The sequence below is a fragment of the Rutilus rutilus genome (assembly GCF_951802725.1).
Source record: "Rutilus rutilus genome assembly, chromosome: 9".
NCBI classification, from domain to species: Eukaryota; Metazoa; Chordata; class Actinopteri; order Cypriniformes; family Leuciscidae; genus Rutilus; species Rutilus rutilus.
The window spans coordinates 26,650,492-26,671,624 of NC_140223.1; the positions used below are offsets into that span (position 1 = coordinate 26,650,492).

The 21,133-nt window shown below is 36.4% G+C and overlaps 2 protein-coding genes across 3 annotated transcripts; both read right to left on the bottom strand.

Annotated features, from left to right (window-relative positions):
* Positions 1-1,305: 1,305 nt before the first annotated feature.
* Positions 1,306-11,584, bottom strand: sh3bp5la (SH3-binding domain protein 5-like, a). Its single transcript, XM_084418299.1, has 6 exons — positions 11,007-11,584; positions 10,367-10,429; positions 9,019-9,147; positions 8,728-8,886; positions 4,561-4,734; positions 1,306-2,866 (listed from the first exon to the last, which is right to left on the bottom strand). The coding sequence occupies exons 1-6, from the start codon at positions 11,217-11,219 to the stop codon at positions 2,306-2,308; spliced, it is 1,299 nt and encodes a 432-aa protein (XP_084274425.1). The 5' UTR covers positions 11,220-11,584; the 3' UTR covers positions 1,306-2,305.
* A 143-nt stretch (positions 11,585-11,727) lies between these two features.
* On the bottom strand, positions 11,728-16,450 carry mgat1a (alpha-1,3-mannosyl-glycoprotein 2-beta-N-acetylglucosaminyltransferase a). 2 transcript variants are annotated; one of them, XM_084418360.1, is made up of 3 exons: positions 16,081-16,450; positions 13,952-14,884; positions 11,728-13,015 (listed from the first exon to the last, which is right to left on the bottom strand). In XM_084418360.1, the coding sequence occupies exons 2-3, from the start codon at positions 14,603-14,605 to the stop codon at positions 12,317-12,319; spliced, it is 1,353 nt and encodes a 450-aa protein (XP_084274486.1). In that variant the 5' UTR covers positions 14,606-14,884; positions 16,081-16,450; the 3' UTR covers positions 11,728-12,316. The 2 variants fall into 2 exon arrangements, with proteins under 2 accessions (XP_084274486.1, XP_084274487.1); XM_084418361.1 differs by having other exon boundaries at positions 15,952-16,314.
* Between the last annotated feature and the right edge of the window lie 4,683 nt (positions 16,451-21,133).

A 21,133-nucleotide genomic window follows, 5' to 3' on the forward strand; every position in this document is an offset into this window, starting at 1 on the left:
TAATATTCAAATTTTTTGAAATCCTGTTTTCGTGGGTTTTATGAGCTGGAAGCCCAAATTATGTACAAATAAACAACTAAATACTTGAAATCGTTTAAGTTGTGGGCCCTGAATCTATAATCTATGGAAGTTTAACGTTTTGAATGGAAAGGGTCTGTATATGGACACTTTTAAAATGTAACTTATTAAATATAAAATATGTTTTATGCATTTTGTGATGTTGTGCCTGGAGTGTAAAACTAATGTACACGTTTCACGTTTCAATTGTATATTTTTTGTGAAAACGGTTAGATGGAAGCTGTCCTCTGCAACCAAGGAGACTGTACAGTACCTGTCAACTGTTTGAAAACAATAAAAAAAGTTTCATGTTTTTGAAAGATGTCTCTTATGCTAACCAAGGCTGCATTTATTTAATCAAAAATACAGTAGTACTGCAAAATATTACAAATTAAAAGAACAGATTTTAGTTGAATGTAGTTTATTCCTGTGATCAAAGCTGAATTTTCAGCATCATTACTCCAGTCTTCAGTGTCACATGATCCTTCAGAAATCATTCTAATATGATTTGATGCTCAAGAAACTATTGAAAATAGTTGTGCTGCTTAATATTTTTGTGGAAATTGTGATGCCATTCAAACATTTGTGTTAAGATTTTAAAAAGAGAGAGAAATTAATACTTTTATTTACTATAGGATGCATTAAATTGATCAAAAGTGACAGTGAAGATATTTATAATGTAATAAAAGTTTTCTATTTAATAAAGGCTTTAATAAATAAATGTATTAAAAAATAAATGCTGTTCATTGAACTTTCTATTCAACAAAGATACCAAAGTATCACCATTTCCACAAAAACATTAAGCAGCACACTTACTGTTTTGAACATCGATAATAATAATAAATGTTTCTTAAGCAGCAAATCATCATATTAGAATGATTTCTGAAGGATCATGTGACACTGAAGACTGGAGTAATGATGCTGAAAATACAGCTTTACCATCACACGAATAAATTACATTTCAAAATACAGTATATTTCAAATAAAAAACAATTTTAATTTTTAATATTTTGCAATATACAGTTTTTACTGTATTTTTGATTCAATAAATGCAACCGTAGTGAACATAAGATAATTTTGTTGTTTCTCTTATTGTTTAGATAATTGTAATGTTTCCAGACTTTTGACAGGTACTGTACGTATATATATTCTGCCCACATGACCTTAATATCTCAATTTCTGACTTGCCTTTAAAAAAAGTAGATATTAAATCTAACTAAAATAGAACTAAAAAAAAAATCTCCAAAATAATATAAATTCATACATATACATTTATTGCTCCATCAGACATCACCACTGTGCACATCTTCACACAGAACACGTTAAATACAATAATATAAACATAATAATATCAAAATAGCCAAGATGTATAAAGCACACTGAATGAACAAAGACTCTCAGATAATCAGGACAAACAAGCATTTCAAGACACTTGAAATTCTTTAAATGAAAATAAATTCTGAAATGTAGAAAAGTGATTGTCTTAAACAGCAAAATGATCAGCAGAAAACCCTGCACTGAGAATAAAAATCACTTCATTTCTCCAACTTCACAAAATCTGTACTTCTGTCATAATCAATGTTTCTTCTGATAAAAAGGCCGGAGTGCACTAACGCAAATGAGACGAACATAAAGCGAGCCTCACGCGTGCATTAAGAACTGTAGGATTTGATTGGAAAGTGTACAGTGTGTCGCTGGGGCACAAAGCACTTTTTTGTAAACCACTATTTCTAAGTCAGCATGGGATTAAAATATAGAAAAAAAATCAGTGACATTTTAGAGCCTAGCATTATGATTAATGGCATTTTACCTTTAAAGAGTGAATTAAAGTTCATCAGCGGTCAGTAAAATTCAATAAGCCTCATTTTATCATTATGTCAGCTATAGAGACTATAATAATAAGGTTTTATACATTTGCATAGAAAAATATTAGGTGCTTAATAGGATGAAAAAATATATTTGTTGTATTTTATAATTAAGTTGAATAGCAGGGTTACTAGCCTTGCAAGTATTGTCAGTCATTTACCACTTTATTTGAGATACTCAAACAGGACAAACTTCTCATGTGATGGTTGGGTAAAAAAAAATAATTTAAAATAATAATAATTATTATTATCATCATCATCATTCTCTTTTGTCTTTCTCAAGAACTGATAAAAAAGGCTCAACAATAAATACTAATTAAGAGTTGCTCTGTCAGTCAAGAAACAAGCTCCTCGTGTAAGGAAACCATCATTGATGGATGCACTCATAAACTCACACTTCTCATGTGTTGTTTGAGAAACTCCTCTGAAATGTCTAAATTTTTGGGGAATTTTTTATCGTTCTCCATCCCGTCTCTCTCCCCCTCCTCCCCTGAGAGACTGACGTTACTGCTGAGATGACCGAGGTGTTCGACTGAGTCATACTTTCCAAGATCGGAGATGATGGTCTGGAAGCTGACGATGGAAAGAGAGTCTGAACCAGATCTGGTCACCTCAGGTCTTCCCATGTCCACCCACCTGGAGTTTTGATGTGTCTCCACCCACTCTCTGGTGTTAGTCACGCCTTCTTTCCCATCCACCCAATCGCTTGGTCTCGGGTAGCCTCCACAAGCTCCGCCTTCGGTACCCGTGCTGCTGATTGCCTCTGCTCCTACAGGAGGGCTCCGCCCACCGCACGATTTGATTGGTCCGTGCTTTGGTCGCTCCTGCTCCCTCTGGGCATGAATCTCCTCGCTGATTTGCTCCAGGTGGCGCAAGGTGCTGGAGTAGTTCAACTTGGCTTTGGAAATATGATTCTCTAACTCTAAAATTTTTGACTTGTGCTCCTACAAAAACATTTTTGACTATGTTCAGTTCACATACTTTCACTGTGAATGGTGAATAATAAATCTTAATCAATCAACCATAGACCATATTAATCTAAATAAAAATTGTCATGATTTACTCGCCTTCATGTTGAGCTATGGCAACAATAAGAGTTTAAATTTGTAAAACAAATAGTTTGCTTGTATGAGGATTATAATCATTAACTAAAACTATTAAAAACATTTCTGTTATTTGAAATAAAGCTGAAATAAAAATTAAATATAAATATTAGCTTAAAAACTGAAACTAAATGAAAATTAGAGCTGCCTTGGCAATAAACTAAATTAAGTTTGAGTTGAAGCTTAGTTGAAAATTATTAACTGGAAATAAATAATAAATAAAACTGAAATTAAAATAAATGAAACCCAAATAGCAATATTATTAATGACAAAAGCACATAACGAAATGACTAAAACTGGGGGGGGGATGACTAAAAATATTAATAACATTACAATAAAATAGAATAAAAAATTTAATAAAAAGCTATTTTAGAGATTCAGAAGTCTTGAAATATTGCGCAAAAAGTCATTTATGGACTGCTTTTATGTATTAAAAAAATTATAAATAATAATATGGGTTTGGAAGGACATGAAGGCGAGTAAATGATGACCGGATTTTCATTTTTGGTTAATCTATTCATTCAATTTTAGTAGGCATGGCCATATTTTTCAACACCAACACTATACAGTGGGCAACACAAATATTGGCATCCTTGGTAAATATGAGAAATGAGAGTTTGTTTTTTCCATTTTTCCTCTTAGTCTTTCATTCAAATTATTCACAAAAATCAAACCTTTAATTAAAGTTAATATACACAAAATATAAATGTGGGATAAATGCAATGTTTTTTCTCCAAAATATTTATACCACAATTACCACTCACTTAAGTATATTCCCATTCATATGGAATATTTATAAGTTCAACTTAGTGATCAGGAATACATAAGTGTTAAGTCATGATGACGTCCTGTTTCACTGGACTCTAAATATGAAGTGACAATTCCTATAGTCATCCATCACTGTGGGAAAGACCAGTAATGATGTGGGAAAGACCAGTAATGATGTGTGACAAAAGGTTGTTGAGCTGGACAAATCATGAAATAGCTATAATAGTTTAATTGTCGAAATGAGTATTTCGACAATTAAACTATTATAGCTATTTCATGATTTGTCCAGCTCAACAACCTTTTGTATCGTAAAACCTTTCCCTATCGTAGAACATAGCAGTCACCTGACTCAAACCCCATAAAAAAACCTGTTGGATGAGCTGAAGAAAAGAGTCCACGAGCATGGACCTCTGAATCTGAAGGATCTGGAGTGATTCTGTATGGAGGAATGCTCTCAGATCTCTTGCATATGTTTATCAACCTTATAAGAGAAGATCCATAGCGGTCATCTTGGCAAAGAGAGGTTGCACAAAGAATTAAATGATCGGGTGCCGCTAATTGTACATTTATTTCAGGGGGAAAAAATCGTTTTATGAAAACAATTTCTTTCTTACAATTGTTTGACTTTAATTAAAGCTTAGATTTTTGTGAATATCTTGAAGGATAAATTGCACAAATAAGTTTTCACAGTCAGTTTTGCTCATATTTACCAAGGCTGCCAATATTTGTGGAGCCCACTGTGCAACTGTAATGAGATCGCAACACACCTCTAGAATGTCATTGAACTGAGCCTTAAGCTCGAAGTAAGACTTGGACTTCATGATGGATCTCTTCAGCGACTTCTGCAGCTCCTGTACGCGGGCTTCGGCCTCCTGACACAGCTGGGTGACACGCATGTGCTCGCGTTCACTCTTCATGCGCTCCTCCTCCGCCTCGTTCACCTGGACACCCCAGAAAAAGTTTTTTGAACTGGACCTTGTTCTCTTTGTACTTGCAGATTCTATGGGTCATATGGGGGGTTAATTGTGCATTTGTTACATATTGTTATGTACATAAACAGGCTTTTGTTTGTGCAATGAAATATAAAACACACACACATATATATACACATATACACATATATATATATATATACACACACACACACATATACATATATATACACATATATATATATACACATATATATATATATATATATATATACAGTGCAATGCATAAGTGAATACACCCATGCTAAAGTTGACTAAAAAGAGGAATAAAAAATCATATTTTGGAAATTGAACTTAATGCCTTAATTTAAAAAATTAGGAAAAATCCAACCTTTAAGGACACCAATTTTCTTTGTGAATGAATAATGTATCGTAAATAAATAAATGTTCTTCCTTAAAATACATGGTGCATAAGTGAGTACACCCCTATGTTAAATTCCCATAGAGGCAGGCAGATTTTTATTTTTAAGTATTTAAAAAAAAAAAAAAATTAGGATACTATGCATCCTGATAAAGTTCCCTTGGCCTTTGGAATTAAAATAGCCCCACATCATCACATAGCCTTCACCATACCTAGAGATTGGCATGGGGTACTTTCCATAAGATCATCTCTCAATGCATATCAAACTAGCTTTTAGGCTAAGTGAAATAAAACCATGCCAATCTCTAGGTATGGTGAAGGCTATGTGATGATGTGGGGCTATTTTAATTCCAAAGGCCAAGGGAACTTTATCAGGATGCATAGTATCCTAAAAAAAAAAAAAAAAAAAATACTTAAAAATAAAAATCTGCCTGCCTCTATGGGAATTTAACATAGGGGTGTACTCACTTATGCACCATGTATTTTAAGGAAGAACATTTATTTATTTACGATACATTATTCATTCACAAAGAAAATTGGTGTCCTTAAAGGTTGGATTTTTCCTAATTTTTTAAATTAAGGCATTAAGTTCAATTTCCAAAATATGATTTTTTATTCCTCTTTTTAGTCAACTTTAACATGGGTGTATTCACTTATGCATTGCACTGTGTATATATATATATATACACTCACCTAAAGGATTATTAGGAACACCTGTTCATTTTCTCATTAATGCAATTATCTAATCAACCAATCACATGGCAGTTGCTTCAATGCATTTAGGGGTGTGGTCCTGGTCAAGACAATCTCCTGAACTCCAAACTGAATGTCAGAATGGGAAAGAAAGGTGATTTAAGCAATTTTGAGCGTGGCATGGTTGTTGGTGCCAGACGGGCCGGTCTGAGTATTTCACAATCTGCTCAGTTACTGGGATTTTCACGCACAACCATTTCTAGGGTTTACAAAGAATGGTGTGAAAAGGGAAAAACATCCAGTATGCGGCAGTCCTGTGGGCGAAAATGCCTTGTTGATGCTAGAGGTCAGAGGAGAATGGGCCGACTGATTCAAGCTGATTGAAGAGCAACTTTGACTGAAATAACCACTCGTTACAACCGAGGTATGCAGCAAAGCATTTGTGAAGCCACAACACGCACAACCTTGAGGCGGATGGGCTACAACAGCAGAAGACCCCACCGGGTACCACTCATCTCCACTACAAATAGGAAAAAGAGGCTACAATTTGCACGAGCTCACCAAAATTGGACAGTTGAAGACTGGAAAAATGTTGCCTGGTCTGATGAGTCTCGATTTCTGTTGAGACATTCAGATGGTAGAGTCAGAATTTGGCGTAAACAGAATGAGAACATGGATCCATCATGCCTTGTTACCACTGTGCAGGCTGGTGGTGGTGGTGTAATGGTGTGGGGGATGTTTTCTTGGCACACTTTAGGCCCCTTAGTGCCAATTGGGCATCGTTTAAATGCCACGGCCTACCTGAGCATTGTTTCCGACCATGTCCATCCCTTTATGACCACCATGTACCAGAGCATGTGAGCGGAGTGGAGCGGGAGCGAGCGGGGAGCGCGAGCGGGCGGATCTTGGACAGAGCGCAGAGCGGCAATTTCAAAAGGACGGAGCGTCGCATTTCCCGCTCCAATTTCGCTCCGCTCACACCACGAGTCTGAAGCATGCTCAGTCAAGCCTGACCCTGAATCCATTTGTCTTGCACAGTCATCAACAGTAGACTATTTTCAGGCAAAACTCGGCTCAATAATGGAGTTCAAAAAGTAAAATGAGAATTCATACAGGTGTAGCCTATCAATATAAGTCGCCTATAAGGCGCATCAGTCAAAAAATGCGCCATGAAGAAGAAAAAACATAGGCCTAGGCTAGCCTCGCACTGGACTATAAGTCACATTTATTTAGAAATTTATAAAAAAAAAAAAAAAAATGTTATGGACGGGACAGTTCTCTGTTACGGACGTGAGCGCTCTGAAAGCGGCACTAAGACTGCTTTAAAACTTTCACTCAGACCTCAAACAGAAAGCACAAAGCCTGTCTTTATAATTAATTTCGTTTTGTATTAATTGTATCTTAATTTTAATCAAGGTTTCATCAACCATTGTCTGGATTTAATAAGAAGTAAATATATTAGAAAATAGATAACCACGATACGAAGGCGCCGGCGTGAACCTGGAGTTTGTCTCATGAATGAACCGAAACTCAGCGTATAGCCTACTTGCCTCACACACCTGAGACATATATATAAAGCTTGAAATGTCTACTTTTAAACAGAACAATTCAAAACGAAAGAAAACAGACTGCTCTCCTGTATGAAATGTGCATTTCTCTCAGGCGCGTTCACTACTGCGAAGATCACGAGTCAGCATCTTTCCAGCCGACAGACTTAAAAAAAATTAAAATGTCTTCTGCTATATTTTACATATTCATAATCATTTTGCCGGTTCGTTGTGACAGCTTTTAGGTGCCCTTACATGTTACGTGAACGCATCAGCACTGAAAACATAGAGATTTTTTTTCTTTTGGGGGCATTTTGTTTGTTTTCAGACTTTCTCATTTGCCTGCGCGATGTTAGAGGACGCTGTTAATAAAGTTGCGAGTAGGCCTACACATTGGATTCACGTTTATTATTATAGGCTATTTAAAAAAATACCCCAGTTTTTATGCCAGTCGTATCATTTTAATCATTTTTGTTGTATTTATCCGCCACACACCTTGAAGGCCGGTCCGTGTCTGATATTGTCTGATTTTAAACCGGTCCGTGGCGCAAAAAAGGTTGGGGACCGCTACAAGTGATATACATGTAGATTTTTTTTCCTTTTTTGGAGCGAGCGGGGGGTGATTTGAGTGGAGCGCGAAGCAAACTGCGTTGAGCGCTGAGCGAAAATGAGCGGAGCGGCCTGATGTAGCTTTGAGCGGGGGAGCGGAGGGGTGAACAGTTCAGTGAGCGATGAGCGGAGATTCTCACCGCTCCACTCCGCTCACATGCTCTGCCATGTACCCATCCTCTGATGGCTACTTCCAGCAGGATAATGCACCACGTCACAAAGCTCGAATCATTTCAAATTGGTTTCTTAAACATGACAATGAGTTCACTGTACTAAAATGGCCCCCACAGTCACCAGATCTCAACCCAATAGAGCATCTTTGGGATGTGGTGGAACGGGAGCTTCGTGCCCTGGATGTGCATCCCACAAATCTCCATCAACTGCAAGATGCTATCCTATCAATATGGGCCAACATTTCTAAAGAATGCTTTCAGCACCTTGTTGAATCAATGCCACGTAGAATTAAGGCAGTTCTGAAGGCGAAAGGGGGTCAAACACAGTATTAGTATGGTGTTCCTAATAATCCTTTAGGTGAGTGTATATATATATATATATATATATACACACACACACACACACACACACGTATGTACTTGCAAAATGATGCAGAATGCTGTTATGATACATGATTCCGTCAAGTCGGCTCAGTAAGAAAACATGCTCAAAGTTCAAGGTTAGAGACTTAACTGCTTGATACCACTTGATAAGAGAAGCTGAGGGAAAGTGGCATACCTTTGAGGTAGCATGATTCAACATCTCTTGCCAGGTTGGATCCAGCGTCTTGACCGCAGTGAGGCCCTGTTCAGCCACATGGACCATCTCTCGAGCAGCCGAGTGCATGGACACCGCTCTCTCAAAGCTGAGCGCGGCTTTCTGGGTCTCCTGCTGGGCCTAAGAAGAGTGAAACCAACCATATTGTATTGAAGAGACAATAGGATTTTATCAGGTGAAGGTTGTGAGGACAGCCTTTGGAACACAGGCCTTTTCCGGAAGGCTAAACCGAGAGTGTGTGTGCCCGGGTACCTCCTTTGCTTTCCTGCGTGCCTCATAGTAAGGCCTGGCCTTCTCGATGCAGGACCCCAGTTCTGAACTTTTGGCCTTGAGTTTAAGCACTGATTCGTTCATTATCCTCCTGTGGCTGGACCGAAACTCCTGACAGCAAAAATAGACGCACACCATTCACAACAAGTTAATAATAAAATAAAGTGTGTGTATCAAGCAAGATCAATCGTTACTGTTAATCTTGTCTGGCATCCATAATCGTATCTGCTTTATATAGGGTGGTTATTATAGGTAATTAAGATTAAACCATAAAATAAAAAATAAATAAAATAAATAAAATGTTAACTGAAATAAATGATTAAAAAATAGATAAACAATTTATTTCAGCTAGTTGCAAAGGCAACATTTCCCATTTTCATTTAGTTTATCTTGATGTACTAAAACTGATATAAAATTAATAAAAACTATATAGACAAATTAAAGGGGCACATTAAAATGACTAAAACTTTAACATTAAAATGAAAACAAAATATAAAAATAAAACCTAACTCAGAATATTAATAAAAACTATGATAGCATCTCAATGATACTAAAATAACACTATGTGTTGCTTAATGCTTAATAATCAAGCTAGGCTAGTAGCAGAAAGGTTGCCGAGTGAATCCCAAGTATAGTCTATCTATAACCTGAAATTATAATCATGTACACTGAGTGTACTCAATCTTGATTAAAAGTGTCAAGCTTTTCACTCTGACTTGGCCAGAAAGCATATTTGTGAGAAATCAAGATCAATAAAAACGCGACATGAAATACAACTCACATCCATTTTGTTCTTCGTAACAAGAAGTTATCGCGTTCACATTCTGACTGTCATCGGACTAATAGAGTTATGGTCTGGAGATGATCAACTCATTGAAGAAAGTACACAGATTGTTTTTTGGGGTGAGTAATAAATAGCAGCCGTGCACAGAAGACCATCCAAAGTCAGGATTTTCATTAATAATTTTTCATTCATTAATAATAATACTTCCAATTTTGGTTTGTTTTTTGCCAAATCCTATCGTATACCCCCAGAACACTAGGAATATACAGCATTGCTGCATGGGACCATTCTGTTGCTTGTTTTTTTAAAGCTTAATGCTGGTCGATATATGGATGAGCACGAGCGGTAAATTTTCTCCTTTTGTTGTCCGAAAAACAACAGTATACTGCATTACAACAACACCAGGGTGAGTAGCCAGAATGATGACCTTTTTTTGTTTTTTTTAGGGTAAACTACAGTATGGCTTTTTCAAAGCACAAAACCGTTCCAAATGTCTCTGAAGTAAGGAACCATTTTCCCCCAAAAGCATTCTGAACTTCCACATACTTGGAGCTCCAGTTCCATCTTGTTGATCTCCTCGCTGGCCTCGTTCAGGCGCTCTAGTTCCTCCTAGACACAGAAACACAGCAGATGACAGACGCACAACGGTTAATGATCTTCAGTGTTGACTGATTACAAGGTTTGTGGTTCAATACAAAATAAGGGTGACACAGACACCGAAGATTTTTTGAGATTATAATAACTTCATTAAAAAACATTTGGTAAAACTTTATAATAACTAACATTATTATTATTATATAATGCCCAAAGTGGTGATGGTGAATCTAGGAAGCAAAGGGAATATAAAGAATATACAATATAACAGGTGATTTTATGACATAATAATGAAAATAATAATTATAAAGAACAAACATGTTTGTCTAAATGTTTGATTGATAGTGCACATTGAACCAGAAATGTCAAGAATTTTTTTATTTTCATAACATTCATAACTTAACGTACACGACCTTCAAATCTGTTAAACATATAATATTTGGTAATTAATAAAGAATTTGCTTAAGAGATACAAGATATTTAACAGCTTGCTCGTGGACGGCTTGGTTTTGGATCAAAACGTTTTTAAAAAAATAGTAATAAATAACTTAAATAAACAGTGTTGTATCAGCACCATCACATGTCAGTTTACCTGTATTCTGGGATCCAGTTCCTCCTCGGTGAGTGAGTTTTCATCTGGACATGTTGATCTCTCGCAGTCTTTCCTCTCCATCTCTGTTTCCTCGGATTCCCCATCAGCTTCTCTGCCGTCCTCAGTCACCTCCTCCGTCTCATTTCCTCCTCTCTCCTCCACCGAAGTTGCTCCTGAACCCGCAGGACTTTCACGCAAAGCCGCTGGATCCATTTACAGGCCTCTTCAGATATCCGAGATCAAATGTTGCCGATTAACAAGGCGCAAACTATCAGATCGAAAGCGAAAAAGAGAGGTAACGTCCCTTGTCTATATTTTAAATGTCTTTGCCTTTCTTCATTTCTATGGTAGTTTAGCTTTCTCGCTACTGCAAATGACTATCAGGAAATAAATAAACCGGATTGACGAGTTTTAAAGTTCCATGGAAGGTAATATGGAGATTACATGACCAAAAATCGTCTGAAGTCCATTAATTTATCACGAATTTACCCCATGGCTAACATCGAACTGCTTCCACCATTCAATAATTCGAAATGAGATACTCAAGTGAGGTAAATAGAAAACGCGAAACCAAACCTTTTAGGACTTTCTGGGCTACTGTAGTCCACGTTATGTAACATGCGTGTAACGTAATAGCGTGGGTGCGCATTTACGTATGTATGAGTCTTTTGTGTGGCTAATAATAATCATTTTTATTTATTATTAAAAATGAGTCATTAGATTAAATTTAACAAAACATTTATTTTCCTCTCAAAAATCCCAGTATATAAGTAAAACACAAAACATCATGTGTTTTTTCTCAACATTTTCCAATCACAATGCTATGAACCATACACATGATTTAATAATAAAGACAGTACACAGAAGTGAATCAAAACATCCAATATTTAAAGGCACTTAGAACAGTATTCACAGTTTTAAAAAAATAAGTGTTACTTTTTTAATCATATTTTACCCTCATTTTCAGTTCCTAATTGTATAACTGGTCAGGATAAGTCTAATCTGTCAGTTTAATGAAGCGACTAAAAGTTCTCACGTAAATCCTAGTTGACATTATATACACAAATAATGAAACCTGAGGAAAACGTCTGAGTGATCAATTAATCTGTTATTGTCTTTGGTATCATCTTATCTTCGTCCTGAAACCCCCCTGGAAGTTTTTCCATCACAAAGCAGCACAATGGAATTTTAAGACAATTACTCTCATGAATGATGTGAAGGGAATGATGGTAACAGATAACATGCTATATTATTTTCATGTATTTTGCACCTTCAAAAAAAGAAATATTGTGATGTAGGCACAGCCCACCTCAACTCCAGCTTGGATCATATTGACTCCAACCAGCAGGTGGAGCTAAATAGACTCTCTTTCCACGAAAAAGGAAACTAACTGCACCTCTATACCCAGCTCGTGGGACTCCTGACTTCAGGTCGTCCATTACGCCAAGATTGCGAGCCAATGTCTTAAAACGATCAGGACTTGAATACTGCACCCGAAATGGGCCAGGCCCAGACAGTTTCCCACTCTGCAAATCTTCCACGGTGACAACCGGAGCACCGTAAACCTCCTTCTCAAAGCTCTCATCGTATTTATTCTTTTCTAAATAAGACAGGTCCATTTTTGTAAAAGGCACAAATTCGGTATTGAGCTTGATAAAGCGGAGGTACTTGTCGTAAAACTGCCCCAAACTCACACCCTTCCTGCCGAATGTTAAAGTTCTGGAAATTTCTGGCCTGATGCAGGACCTGTCTCTGCGTTGATCGGGGTGCCGCATCCAGTCATCCCAAAACGAGGCCGGCCATTTTGGCTCAAGCTCTGCCCAGAGGTCCTTTGTGAGCATCCAGCCCAAGCCTGGGAAAAAATCCGTCCTGTACAACAGACTCGCTTTTCCAGGGTCCACAAATCCTTCCCTGCCATTGTCATTCCAGGCAGACACGCACCACAGAGTTGGGTCTGATTTTAAAATTGGATGAAGCGATCTGAAGTACTCGAAAAAATCAGAGGCCACCTGGTGAAAAAAAGACCAAACAAACCATCAACAAAATAAAATGTGAATTCACCCCCAAAATGATACACAAAAGGAGACGCTTTGTGCTGAAGCTTTCAAGCTTAAAAAAAAAGGATGCAAAAAGCATCTATAAAAGTATTATAATGTGGTCCCTACGGCTAAATGCCAAGTCTTCTGTAGTTAACCAATGGCTTTGTGTCAGAATCAAGAGGAAATTTAGCTAATTATTCACTAAAATCTTTCTCCTCCAGTGAACTGATTCTATTAGATACTAATCTATTAAACTATTAGATACTCTCCTCCTGATGCTAATAGGACAGCTATTAACATTTTCAGTGAATAACAACGTATAAATACATATGTGTGTGTGTGTGTGTGTGTGTGTGTGTGTGTGTGTGTGTGTGTGTGTGTGTGTGTGTGTGTGTGTGTGTGTGTGTATGTGTATGTGTATGTATATATATATATATATATCTCAAAACCTTTCATCAAAGTTATACATGAATTTTGAACAATACCCGTTCTTGTCTTAGGACAACTTTAACTTTTTTGTGCCACTTCAAATGTTGACTACTGTATATATATATATATATATATATATATATATATATACACACGAGTGTGTGTGAATATGACTTGGAGGTATATATAAACATACATAAATAAATTGTGCACACACATACTATTTTATGACTTCACGAGATTTTACATATAGCGCATGAGTCTTAGCAATCATTTTCAAGATACTTTTTTATGCTTTTACGGTTTTATTGAAGCTTGAAAAATTCAGTCTCCTTTTGCTGTAATTGCATGGTTAAAAAAAAAAGAAAAAAGTATTAGCCTTAAAAAAATTCCCTTGTGTATCATCTTTGAATTTTGGATGAACTGTTCCTTTAATGACAGACTTTATACAAACAACATGCATTAAAAGGAAGTTACCTCCAGATCATCCTCCACAAGGACAACCGTTGAGTACGAAAAGGTGTTGAAAACCTGGTTGAGCGCCCAACGGTAATGCCGCGAGATTTTGTAGTAACCCTGGAACTTCTTATGCTGTGCGGGTACTGAGATATCTGAAAGATCAGGCTGTTTGATATGGGTCAGCTGACTGCCATACGAGGCGATCACATCAGATGTTTCTGCGTGTCCGCAGTCCTGGCTCACTATGATTGGGTAGAGCTCGGCCGACGGTCGGTGCTCAATGAGTTTGTCAAGACAGCGTTTCACTGTCACGCGATTACAGGCAATGACTAAAATAGGGATGACCACCGGAGATGAACGTTCTACATTTTGATTAGCAGCTGTCACACCGCCTTTGTCCTCCCAAACTGACCACTGGTTCTGGATTTGCAATAGGATCTTCCTCTGCGATTCAAGCTCAGCTTCAAATGCGTCAGCTACGCGCATCACCTCATTCATTATATTTGCGAACTTGCCTCCTCCGGCTGCGTCCCCAGTGTTACCAGGTTCCCCATGGCTGTCCAGAGACCCTTGACTGGAAGGCCGTCTCATGAAGACAAAAATAAGAATGACATTCCAAGCTACAAATATAAAAGCACCAAAAATGATAAGAGAACTTCTCTTAGGGAGCATGGCCTGATGCGTGATGGGACAGAGGATTCAGGAAGGAAGAAATGGATGGAGATATAAAGCGAGCATGTAGAACAGGAAGGTTTGATGGATGGATGGCCAAGAAGAGTCTTGTAGATCTTTGAATTTTTTTTCACATGATATTTTTCAGTCAGTTGTCACAAAATTAAAAGAAATTTGTAACATTAAACTAACAGAAGGTGAAAATAAGACATATTCCAGGTTTCAGGATTGTGATATAGGTGTTACGGTCCAAAGTGGCACAGTGGCTTTCAGCAGAGCCTGTAAAATAAGCAAGGTAAACAGAGAAAAGTTCACATGTAATGTTTGCCAACTGATCAGAATCAGTATATTATATTCAAGTTTTACAACCATGCAACAGCTGAGAAAGCTTCAGTATTTTTCTCATTTGAATCACTTTTGCATACAAGTGTGAATGTTACAAACAACAGATTAGAATGGAAAAAAAGTCCACTTCTTTTGCATTTCACTGGTGCACAATTTGAGTGGATTTGTTCTGTGTACATAAAACCGTTTAATTGAATGCAAAACACTTAATTTAGTCAAGGTGGTCTATCTTTTTTTATACAGTTATGTGTAGCATAGTTTTTATTTACAACGTGGTACATTTCACCTTCCACACATTAGCCTATTCACTGAAATCTCAAAGGACGTGTGGTACACGTTATTTTAGTATCACTAAGATATAGTTTTTAATAATATTTTTAATTTGTATTATTTGCATAGTTTTTTCGTGATTAGTGAGTTTTAAGATATGTCTATGTAGTTTTTACTTTGGTTTTTGGTTCTTTTACTACATCGAGTTAAATGAAATGAAAATGAGAAAAATTATCAGTGTTGTTCTGATAATCCATGCATTAGAGTATTTTATATGAAGCCGTGACAGCGTTGTCCTGCAGTGTAATCCTATTTTAAACATTTTGTATAATTATTATACTATGATTTCATATTAATTGAGACTACATCACATATTTGTACTTCAAAATCTGTAACTTAACTGCAACTAATTTGACTTCTACTTAATAAATATTTAAATAGTTAACGTGTGATTTAAAATGATGGAAAATAAATTGTGACTTGTTAGTGCAAACGTAGGCTAAATTAAACCTAATGTATTTGTCAACTATTGTGAGAATTTATCATGATTATTATACAGTACACCTTTTAATTATACTAAGATCAGTTTCAAAATGCATTAAAGTTGTTGTTTAATTAGTCAATGTTATTGGTTGAAAATGTATTTCGAAATGTACCTTCCCATTGTATAATATGTGCAAATGGTAACGCAACATTATCAAGCAGGCTCGTCCGTCGATCAATAATCTCACCTGTAGCTCATCCAGAACTCCCTCAACCACAACCGCCTAACAGTTACTAAACCAACCTGTTTATCACCCATGAGAGATGAGTTTAAGCAACACGATGATGCGTAAAAAATGTCAACATATCTGACTTACACGAGTCAACGCGCACTCATACTCTGTCATGTTTCCCGTCTGCATACACTCATATTTCCGTCGCTTCAAAGATTATGTCCAATTTCAACTAATCCAAGTCATTTATTTGACTCTGGTGTGGATTAGACGTTGAATAATCCTAAATTTGAAGCGCAGTAAACTTCCTTCGCGTTTACCCTTCAAGCTTCGCTCAAGAATGTAATAGAGTTCTTGACTTGACTTCCGGGTGGCGTCATTTTTAGGAAGTCCCTCCCTCTTCTGTGTTTACCTTAATGAAGAGATACGTGTACATAAAACGTATTTCCTTTGTGTCCATGAAAGGTGAAAGGTTAGGTGAAAGGTTAGAGAAAAGGTTTCGGCCTCTGGATATACGTGGCTGTATAAGGCGTCATGGTTTTTATGCTGATCCTGCGAAATTTATTAGCAGTGTGTCTGGTGACTGAGGATCTTATTACAAGAGCAACCAGAGGTGGAAAACAGGTGGCCTCCTCAATTAGAAAAGCATATGTGTCCGCCATAAATCGGTACTTTATGAATTTTTCTAAATCATGGAATCGTCCCACAGTCACTGCAAACCTGGATATATCAACTGTTATGTGATATGACCTGTAAAGTCAAGAAGATAATAGAAGCAACTCCCCTGTTGAGCCACATTCATTTTGTCTAGACTAGTATGAACACAAAAAATATATAATTTGCATATATATATGCATTGCAAATATAATTTGGAAAAGTATTGGTCAAAAGGTTAATGCTGTGGTCTTGTTTCTTAATAATTAAATTAAATGTTGCTTATTAGTTATACACATAGCATGCTGTGACTCTTATAAATAAAGTTTGCTACAATGTTGTCAGCACAGTTTCACAATCATCCTTCAGGAAAAAATCACAGGAGCAAAAATGCTATTTCAAGTAATATCAGCACACTAACAAGTGTTAACTGTTAACAAGTGGCCTATTTATTAATAGACACAAAGTCAAACATGCACACTGTAAAAAATTATATGATCAATAAGTTATGACAACATATAAATTATTTTTGAAAATTGCTTAACTTATTTTGATGAGTTAAAGCAATGTAAAAACATAAGTCATACAAGATTCAACTTATTCAAGTCAGTTTAATGTAATTTAAGTTTGTTGTAAGTAAGTTGATTGTACTTTAAAAAATAAAAATAAACTTTTTTTTACAGCATCAGGTATCTGATCATAAAGGCTGCTCATAGACAGCAGTTTGGTAATATATATATAACTTCTTTATGGTGCAAAAACAGTGGCAAAGGTATAAATTGTATAAAACACTGCAGTATATCCCACAAAGCTGAAGTGCATGAAAGAACATATCTATCTATCTATCATGGGTATGAAAGTGCATTTGTGTGAAGTGCGTGTCATGTGGTCTATAGCAGAAGACTCATTCCCCAGGTTCAGCTCCTTGATCTTCATGATGTTCAGAGGTGCATTTGACACACCCACTCAACTTATCACACTACAAAAGAAGATAGTATTGTTATAGTATTATAGCCATCATCATTGCATAAAGCATGCTAAAAGCAGTCATTTCTTAAACTCTTGTAGCCTATATAATTCATTAAAATATTGCTTATGCAGCAGCAACCTCTTCATTCGACTTCATTCAACAGTCAATAATTTTATGTAGGAAAATCCTCCTTTATTCTGAATTATGAATAGCATGTCATCATGTGTTATCTGGAGATTTATTTAAAAGTTAGAATTTAATTGATTGTACATTTAGGGCAAAATAAAGGTCAGTTATGTAATGGCCTAATATCACAATTGTGGATATATCAACTGTTATGTGATATGACCTGTAAATCCAATCCATTTTTTTTGTGTATTAGTGATGCTGTAAAACTATCAAAGTATAATAATATATAAAAAAGGGTATAATATATAACAGTAGCCTATATAATAATCAACTGTTCTGTATAGAATTATAAGTAAAAAAGGTTTGACTTGTGACCTTTTCAAACCACATTAGAGTTGACTGACTTACATCCGGTTGAAGCTGGTTCATCCTGCATATTCCAGGTTGTGTCCGCACACTGTCTGACACTGCGGTTGTAAAATATATCAGTTTATCCTTTAAATACCACAATAAGCCAAGAGAAAACAATTCATTCACACTACTGCGGTTCAGCGTACTTATACTCTGAGCGCAAACTACACAAACACATAAAGTCCATGGATTATCCAAGGTTAGTTTTCGTAAACGCGTGCCATCCAGTCGAAGAACCAGGTTGGTTTTGGATGAAACACTACAGCGTTGAGATTTAATAGCAAAACCATAGTTCGACATAACTTTCGTCTGTGCACCGGATACTTTCATAGTTAACATTCTGTTGTCAAACTTTGGAGAGTTTTTGAGCAGATGATCTTTGGATTCAAATGATTTTCCTGAACATGACGTTTTAACCCGCGCTGTAACGGACAGAACTCCGGGAATGTCCACTCGCTCCCTGTGAAACACGAATCCCCAAAGAGAGCGAAAATAAGACCCGACCGAATCTCCACCTGTCCTTCCGAGCCCGTAGACTGACGCTGGAGACCGCTTCTTGTTGGCCTGTTTTCGGGCGAGGATATTCCCCTGACAACGGAGAACAGCCGACAGGGCTGAGGCAGAGGGTGTCGAAGCCATCGCAGACTTGCTTTTGGGACTCTTGTGATCCTTTGAAATGCAGTCCTTATCAATATTTCCCTGTAAAATCACTTTTTGATGTTGACAGAAGGGTTAAGAGACCCCTGAGCACGAATCTGAATTTGAATGACTCAATGAAGGCTATACAACGTTTATACAGGGCTTGCGTCAGATAGGGGTGTTGGTTATTCGCCTGTGTGGGCAATATCGTGTTCTTCACATGCCCCCCTCGTGTAGTAGGACACAGTGTGCTAGCTATTTTAAAAGGAGGATAGGCCTACTAACTATAATTATTAAGAAAATCAATCTACCCAAATTCTCTTAAGACGTAGCATACCTCTAGCACAATTAGTAGACCATGTTGTGGAAAGTAATAGCCTATTACAATATTGCGTTACTCCCTAAAAACTAACGCGTTACGTTACTTTTGCGTTACTTTTTCTCTCCTGGGCTTGCTTGTTTGTTTTTTAATAACAACAAAAAATATATATATTTTTGGCAAATGCAAAGGCCCCTTCACAAATGCAAATTCACAATTTTCAGAAGTTCTGGCATTCTGGATTGAAGAAGGTTCAACACGCTTACTTCAGCAAAAAAAAAAGAGGAAGAAAGAAACACAAACGTGATGTTTATCTAAAGTCATTTTAGCTTATTAGTATGGTTGAAAAGGATCATCGAAGGTCAGCAGCAAATACATTGCTTAATAAAGTGAGATTAAATAGATAAAGTATTGTGTAATTTAATATATTTAATTATTGCAGGTTTGTGTAATAATCTGAGTTTGCATCTCACTGTTTATTAATTTTGAGTAATACTGAAACAGATTTAGCAAGTGAGGTGAGTAATGCTTCACATTTAGAACTAAATTCATCATGTTTACACAGCGCACACAACGCCTCTGCACTTACGATTTCTCTCAACATGGTGACAGGAGAATTGTCAGTCAATAAATTAGAAAAACAAAGTAACTTGCCCTACTTAATTTTATTTACATCAGATATTTAGTTGTAAATGTAAAAGTAATGCTTTATTTTACTAGTTACTTGAAAAAAGTAATCTGATTACATAACTGCAACACTGCAAATAGAGTAAATATATTTACCATGAACATCAAGGACATAATGTGCATATATTCTATATTTGGAACTGTCAAGAGGACAATTGGACTAGCAGGCCTGGATTTTAGAAGAATAAAATCAGACTTCTTAAACAGTCTAAAACTGTATTGTGAATGCAGTGTACAGAATGTACAGCGGAGGGCATCTGAGCTCACTTTTTGATGGTTACCTAGGAAATAGAGATTTACTCTGTATAATGTGACACAGAACGGCTAGGGAAACTGACAATTTTGTGGCGCAACACATGTATTAGTATCCATATTGTCCAACAATGATAGAGATAATTTGCGAGTATGACTGGATGCGTGGCATTGGCATCAACAAAATATACCTGGAATGTTTTGTCCTTGTTTTTGTCCTTTTTAGTCTGTTATTCTAGCACTTTATAGGTTACTTGGATTTTATTGTTTGTATTTAAGCACTGTTTTTACTCTACTATCAGAACAGACTTGCAATGCATTTTTTGTTTCACAAGAAACACTTTTATTTGCTGCATTGTCATTTTTTGTTTATGGAATTATATCCTTCATTAGTTTTAACCCTTTTTTTTATGAAGCTAAAGTCCTGCTGACACATCCTTTCCAATGTGCTTGTAAAATATTAGTAGGCTATGTGCTTCATTTAAGCGATTAGAAGGTGAGGTGCGAGTAAAAGCCACATTGTGAAGCAACTGAATATCAAGTTTAATATTATTCTAAAGCAGATGTTTTCTGATTGCTTGCTGCATTGGTTATATTTCTGGTCATTTTCCTTTTAATTGGTAAACTTATAATTGTAGGTTCACGCTAAAAACTGAATTAAACCTTTTAAATTGCAAAGATTATTTTCACAAGTTCTATTGTTACGGACATTACATCAAAAACTTAATATTGTGTGAAATTTAAACTAACGATTTTGGTTCCAGGGCCACCACTTAATTTATGAGTTTATTATGTTGGAAAAACTATTTGGAATTTTTATGAGTAATACGTTTAGGCTATTATTAACTTATAACTTATATTATTAACCTCTTTGTCGCCCTCTCTGTTCGAAATCTGCGATTGCAGTTATTCGCGGATTTATCAACTTTGGGTTGTGCCTCGGCACGCACAGCGCGGATGAATCCAATGTTTTGAGGAGAATGTACGGCTGTCAATCACCGCGGTGGTGGTGTGGATACTGTCAATCGGAATCACAGATTCTACTTTTTGGAAGTATGAGCAACATAAGAATTTTCACCGGAAAATGTAATCTGAACAAGTAAAGTAACATCCACTTTTGTTCTGACCAACTAAGG

Coding starts and splice junctions, on each gene's coding strand:
- sh3bp5la (XM_084418299.1), bottom strand. CDS start 11,219: ATGGATCCAGCGGCTTTGCGTGAAAGTCCTGCGGGTTCAGGAGCAACT. Junction 10,430..11,006: donor AACTGGATCCCAGAATACAG/GTAAACTGACAT, acceptor TTCTGTGTCTAG/GAGGAACTAGAGCGCCTGAA. Junction 9,148..10,366: donor AGATGGAACTGGAGCTCCAA/GTATGTGGAAGT, acceptor TTTTGCTGTCAG/GAGTTTCGGTCCAGCCACAG.
- mgat1a (XM_084418360.1), bottom strand. CDS start 14,605: ATGCTCCCTAAGAGAAGTTCTCTTATCATTTTTGGTGCTTTTATATTT. Junction 13,016..13,951: donor TTGTGGAGGATGATCTGGAG/GTAACTTCCTTT, acceptor TTTTTTCACCAG/GTGGCCTCTGATTTTTTCGA.